The 6,998-nt window shown below is 39.9% G+C and overlaps 1 protein-coding gene across 1 annotated transcript; it reads right to left on the bottom strand.

Moving 5' to 3' along the window:
- Window positions 1–5,805: 5,805 nt before the first annotated feature.
- On the bottom strand, window positions 5,806–6,372 carry LOC138875728 (uncharacterized). Its single transcript, XM_070154591.1, has one exon. It carries the CDS (start codon window positions 6,370–6,372, stop codon window positions 5,806–5,808), a length of 567 nt encoding a protein of 188 aa, XP_070010692.1.
- Between the last annotated feature and the right edge of the window lie 626 nt (window positions 6,373–6,998).

Genomic DNA, 6,998 nt, shown 5'->3' with positions numbered 1-6,998 from the left:
TGATACACATGCGGTGGTATAAGGTTTGGGGTTGAATCACATGCGGTGAGATAAGGTGGGCTTGATATGTGTGACTAGTAAGGGAACTACTAGAAGTCATGCGGTGTGATAATGTGGGCTAAAATGTGGGATGTATTTTGGGAAAATAATTATCAAAACTAAATGTAAAAGCTCCCGCAATGATATAAGAAAATATTGTGAGTTATTCTTGTGATTTGGGACTATAAGGCGGTACCTCGGTAGTGTCCCTTGTTGATATTTCTCTATTTGATGTACTTGTCTTTGGTTATTTTGTATTCCTTCCGTGATGTATTATTTGCCTTGATTCTATGTAGCTAACTCTTGGTTTACTCCTTGTTTCATTTTCTTATCATTATTATTATTATATTGTTAAATCTTTCATCTTGATTCTTATTATTTCTATTAGGGCCTTGACCTGACATCGTTACTACTCTACCGAGGTTAGGCTTGACACTTACTGGGTATCATTATGGTGTACTCGTGCTATGCTTCTAGACATCTTTTTTATGCAGATCTGGGTACTTTCTATCAGTCCCGGCACTAGTGAGCTGAGTTTGCATTTGGAGACTTTAAGGTACACCTGCCCGCGTCCGCAAGCCTCGGAGTCACCTTCTATCCATTTCTATATTTTCCTTCTTTACTAGATACAGTTGTATAGGGATGATTTGATATTGGCATAGAGCTTATGACTTGTATTTCACAGGGTTTTGGGCAAATATGTATATACTGAGTTGTGGAGATTTTTCCTTATGCTAGTTGTTGGATTTTGATCCTTTAATTATTATTTCGATTATCTCTGCATGAATTTTAGGCTTACCTAGTCTTAGAGACTAGGTGACGTAACGATATCCTACGGAGGGAAATTAGGTTGGTGAAATCCATTCAATTTCCCACATTAAATTGTCTTTGACTATGTGGTCTAGTTTGTTGCATGTGTAACACCCATCATATGAAAACTTGTCAATCTGCTTAGGTTTTCCATTGTTTTCTTTATTAGATGCATTCTTAGAACTATTCATAAACTTTTTGAACTTAGCAAACATTGCTAGGTTCAGTTCATCATTGTCAGACTCGTGTTCTTTGGATGCCTTGAGAATCAAGGCCTTATCCCTCTTTGGTTCCTCCTTGCTTAGTTCCAACTTTCTCATCTTATGAATTTTTAAGTTTCCAATCAACTCGTCTAGTAAAATCTTATCCAGCTCCTTTACTTCCTGGATGGCTGTGACTTTTGATTCCCATGAAGCAAAGTGAATCCTTCGAACCTTGCTAACCAGTTCTTCAAAAGTAAATACCATTTCCAGTGACATCAGTTCATTTTTTTATTATTATAGTGAACCTAGTCATCATCTCTTGAATAGGTTCAGACTCCTTCATAGAGAAGAGCTCATAGTTCCTCATGAGAAACTCAAACCTATTCACTTGATATATTCTTTCACGAGCAGTCTGAAGTGCATCCCAGATCGCCTTTGTGTTGGAGCATGTATATATCTTGTTGTACTCATCAGGACCAAGTCCACAAATGAGGTTCTTCTTGGCTTTGCATTCTTTACAATCATCCTGAAATCTGCTACTAAAAATTTAGAGGGGACTTTGGGAACAGTTTATTTTGCCCATTTTGTTTGGTGGGAGTTAGTGGTCCTCGATTCATTATTGTCCATAGTACATAATACTCAACCGTTAGCAAATCTTCCATTCTTGCCTTCCACCAACTATAATATTTTCCATTGAACAGAGCTGGTCTAGTAGTTAACTCTCCTTCGTTAATTCCGGGTAGAGCACTCATTTTGCTTCCCATATCTCTATAGGCGTTAACCATGTTTGAGAGAATTTGCTCTGATACCAATATTTAATTTGAGAGCTTTCCTAACTTACTAAAGAACTTGGTTCTTTGCCTTACTCCTTAATCTTAAATGAAATAAACAGTAAAGAAATAGGAACGCCAATTTTTACATGGAAAATCACCCAGCTCAAGGGTGCAAATTCCATGACTTACCACATAGGATTTAAATTTCAACTTAATTAGAACAAATGAGCCAAATGTACTTATTACAAGACCTGTAAATTAATACCCACACATTTCTCCTACTTCAACTACTTAAATGAATTACAAGTTTCTCTAACTTGCACGCTCAAACAATTACTCCAACTAACAAGTTTAGAATGACATCTTTATTACAACTTAATTTCCTAATAAACATCAACTAACAGCCTCAGGAAGAATGCTGAGACTGATGATCAACTCGAGTGCTGAACTAGAAATGTTGTATGTCGTTCTTCAGTTGATGTGCAAAAGGATGCTCTTCTCAGTCTATAGGGAAAGTATTTTACTTCCCAGTACTCTAAGATATTTGGGAGTCTTACACACAGTCAACTTTTTGTTTGACTTCAATCCTAATGTTCCAAGGACTCCACAAATCTTGTGTCTCTTGTCTCTCACTTATGCAAGAAAATTTTCTTGGGTAATAAACCTTATCGCATCAAAAGTCCTTTCCAGCAATCTCACACTATTGTTACTTTATGTAATAGTTACTACCTTGTAAGAACCTTCAGCAGCTACCTTTAAGACCTGGCTCTTAGCACACATTCAGCAGCTACCTTGAAGACCTGGTTCTTAGCACATGTTCACTGGACACACTTTGGTAATCATCAAAACCTCAATTCTCAAGAATCAAATTAACTAGTAGATGTATTAAATGTGTTTGCAAATAAATTTCTCTCTCTTCTCCATGGCAAAGAATATATATATTTTCACCTTATTAAATTAATTAATTATGATAAGTTAGTAATGTTTGACGTAAATGCTCAAATATGCCAATAGAATGTCCAGTTTTCCTCAATTTGGAACCTAAGTCAACAAAAAATGCTTTCCCATTAAAAATCTAAATTCTATCTTTGGGGTTTTGTCACGAACCCAAAATGCCTTCGGAGGTAGTCGCGATGGCACCTAGTCTATAAGACTAGGTAAGCCTATCACACAAGAGAATCTAATATGAATAGTGACTAAAAATATTATATAAAGTTGATATGTCTCATAACATCCTCAATACTGAACAACAGTTACGATGTTCCCAAAACCCGGTGACACTGAGTCATAAGCTCTATAGAAAATGCGCTAATACTTTATAATACAATACTGTTTGAACTGGAAAAAAATAGTTGTCACGACCCCAGTTTTCCTCTTTAGGATGTCGTGATGGCATCTAGTCTCTAAGACTACGTAAGCGTAACATGTATAGAGAAATAGTGGAAATAAAAATAAAACCTTAAATTTAAACCATTAAAATATCATAATAAATCTCAACAGTGCAGCTGACAAATAACTCCAAAAATCTGGTAGAACTAAATCATAAGCCCTATAGAATATTCTAAAACATCTACTACAACACTGTCTGATAAAGGAAATGAGAGTAATGAGAAGATAACAAAAGGTGATTCTGAGGCCTGCGGACATCGGGAAGGTATACCTTGAAGTCTTCTAAAAGCAGCTATCCAATTATCTCTAGCGTCCAACACGGACAGATGTACCTGGATCTGTACAAAAATCTGCATAAGTGTAGTATGAGTATGTCACAACGGTACCCAGTAAGTATTAAGCCTAACCTTAGTAGAGTAGTGACGAGGCCAAATCAAGACACCTACTAGGACAAGATAAACATAACAAAAATATAACAATGGGAAATAATGGAAACCGCAATTATGAACTATAACTAAGTAGTTTAGTAATGTAAGCTAATGATAGAATTTTTAAGCAAAAAGGTGTCATGACTAAACACAAATGGAAGCCACAAATTATCAAATACAGACAAAACCAGTAAGACAGGAATAAATGTAAAAAGAACCGTTCAACTAATAAATCTCTTCAATATTAAATGCACAACAACAATCACAACCGAGGTACCGCCTCGTATTCACATTTCACAATTTCAATCACAACCTTCCCTTATATCACCGCGTGAGCCTTGCATTTAGTTTTGAAAATTATTTTTCTGAAATAGCTACATACATTTTAGCCCACCATATCACACTGCATGACTTCAAGTAGTTCCCCTACTAGCAACAACCGTGTCAAGACCACCTTATCTTACCGCATGCGTATCAACCCCTAGCCTTATACCACCTCATGCGTATCAATATCACAACACAATCACAATTTGCACCACAAGTTTCCATATGCCACAACTTGCCACAAAGTCAACAATATCAATGTTTTTACAACAAATAGCCCATGGCTTAACCACAATCAACAACAACAACCTAGTGAAATCCCATTAGTGGGATCTGGGGAGGGTAGTATGTATGCAGACCTTACCCCTATCCCGAAGGAATAGAAAGGCTGTTTCCGAAAGACCCTCGGCTCAAGAGGACAAAAAGGCAAAAGGATACAAAATTAGTAACATCACAGAAATAATAAGAAAAATAGGTAAAACAGGGAAAATATATAAAATAGGAACTAACATATAATCCAGAAGAAAGATACAAAGTAGAAGTGAACTAGTATCCCTACCAAACTAATCCCACAAAGTTATGACATAAGGCAAGACTCAACTACTTCCTAACCTACAACCTTAATATTCGACCTCCACATGTTCCTATCAAGTGCCATGTCCTCGGTATTCTGAAGCCTCGCCATATCCTGCCTGATCACCTCCCCCCAATACTTCTTAGTCCGCCCTCTACCTCTTCTCGTGCCTTCTACAACAAGCCGTTTGCACCTCCTTACTGGAGCATCTAGGCTTCTCCTCTGAACATGCCCGAACCATCTGAGTCTCGCTTCCCGCATCTTGTCATCAATGGGAGCCACACACACCTTCTCCATAATATCATCATTCCTAATCTTATCAATCCTAGATGCCCGCACATCCACCGCAACATCCTCATTTCTTCTACCTTAATCTTCTGGATATGTGACTTCTTGAAAGGCCAACACTCCACCCCATACATCATAGCTGGTCTAACCAGCACTTTATAAAACTTATCTTTGAGTATTAGTGGCACTTTCTTGTCGCACAATACTTCAGATGCTAACCTCCACTTTATCCATCCTACCCCAATGCGATGTGTGAAATCCTCGCCGATCTCCCCTCCCCCCCCCTAGATAACCGACCCAAGGTACTTGAAGCTGCCTGTACTCGGGATGACTTGTGATTCAAGCCTCACATCCACGCCCATTTCCCCTTGCTCAGCGCTAAACTTACACTCCAGGTATTCTATCTTCGTCCTGCTAAGCTTAAAACCCTTAGATTCCAGAGCATGTCTAAACCTCTAGCCTCTCATTAACACCGACTCGCGACTCATCAATCAGAACTATGTCATCGGCGTACATCATGCACCATGGCACATCCCCTTGAATGTTGTGTGTTAATGCGTCCATCACCAGGGTGAATAAGAACGGACTAAGCGCAGAACCTTGGTGTAACCCATGGCAACCAGAAAATCCTTAGACTCGCCTCCTACTGTCCTAACCCGAGTCTTTTCCCCATCTTACATGTAATTAATCACCATAATTTAGGGGATCGACACGCCTTTTGCCTCCAAGCTTCTCTAGATAACTTTTCTAGAAACCTTGTCATACACTTTCTCCAGGTCAACAAACACCATGTGCAGGTCTTTATTCCTATCTCTGTACTGCTCCACCAACCTCCTAACAAGGTGTATAGCTTCAGTAGTAGAACGACCCGGCATGAACCCAAACTAGTTGTCGAAATCAGACACCGTCATCCTCAGCCTTGCTTCAACCACCCTCTCCCACACTTTCATAGTATGGCTCAGTAATTTGATACCCCTCTAGTTGTTACAACTGATATCACCCTTGTTCTTATACAATGGGACTATCGTGCTCCAACTCGACTCATTCGACATTCTCTTCGAGTGAAAAATAACATTCAACAACCTAGTCAGCCACTCCAAACCCGCTTTCCCCACACACTTCCAAAATTCTATTGGAATCTCATCAGGCCCGGTCGCTCTACCTCTACACATCTTACTCATAGCTCCCACGACCTCCTCAACCTTGATGCGCTTGCAGTACCCAGAGTCACTATGACTCTCGGAATGCTCCAATTCACCTAGCACAATACCCCGATCCCCTACTTCATTAAGAAGTTTTTGAAAGTAGGTCTGCCATCTCCTCTTTATCTGGGAATCTTCCACCAATACATTTCTGTCGTCGTCCTTGATGCATCTCACTTGGTCTAAATCTCGAGATTTCCTCTTTCTCAGCTTTTCCAGCCTAAATAACTTCTTATCCCCGCATTTTTCCCCTAGTTCGTCATACATATGACCATAAGCAGCAGTCTTAGCCTCCATAACTGTCAGCTTCACTTCCTTCCTAGCTACCTTATACCTCTTCATACACACTCACCTATCCTCCTCACCTATGCTCCCCACTAACGTCTGGTATGACTTCTTCTTCGCTTCCACTTTACCTTGAACCACTTCATTCCACTACCAGTCTCCTTTGTGCCTGCCAGAAATGCCCGTCGAGATCATTAACACCTCTTTCGCAGCCTCCCTTATACAGTCTATTGTCGTTGACCACATAGTGCTCGCTTCTTCACTACTCCCCCAAGCTCCCATAGCCAACAACTGCCCATCCAACTCTTAGGCTTTATCCTTAGTTAAGGCTCCCCGCCTGATTCTTGGTCTTCCTCGAGAAGACATTTTCCTCCTCTTCACCGTAACCAATGTTCATCACTAAGAGCCTATGTCACGTCAGGAGTATTTCACATGGAATCACCTTGCAATCCTTGCACAACCCTCTGCCACACCTCCTAAGGAGGAGATAGTCAATCGGAGTCTTCGCCACCGCAATTTGAAAAGTAACCAAATGCTCCTCCCTCTTCGGGAAGCTAGAGTTTGCAATTACCAACCCAAAAGCCTTAGCAAAGTCCATTAACGAGGTTCCTCCTTCATTCCTCTCCCCAAAATCGAAGCCTCCATGCACTTTGTCATACCCACCTGCGGTCGCCCCAATATGA

Source organism: Nicotiana sylvestris, chromosome 8 (assembly GCF_000393655.2).
Source record: "Nicotiana sylvestris chromosome 8, ASM39365v2, whole genome shotgun sequence".
Classification (NCBI taxonomy): Eukaryota; Viridiplantae; Streptophyta; class Magnoliopsida; order Solanales; family Solanaceae; genus Nicotiana; species Nicotiana sylvestris.
The sequence above is the reverse complement of the archived record's forward strand: the minus strand, read 5'-3'. Positions and strand labels throughout refer to the sequence as shown.

Coding starts and splice junctions, on each gene's coding strand:
- LOC138875728 (XM_070154591.1), bottom strand. CDS start 6,372: ATGAAGAGGTATAAGGTAGCTAGGAAGGAAGTGAAGCTGACAGTTATG.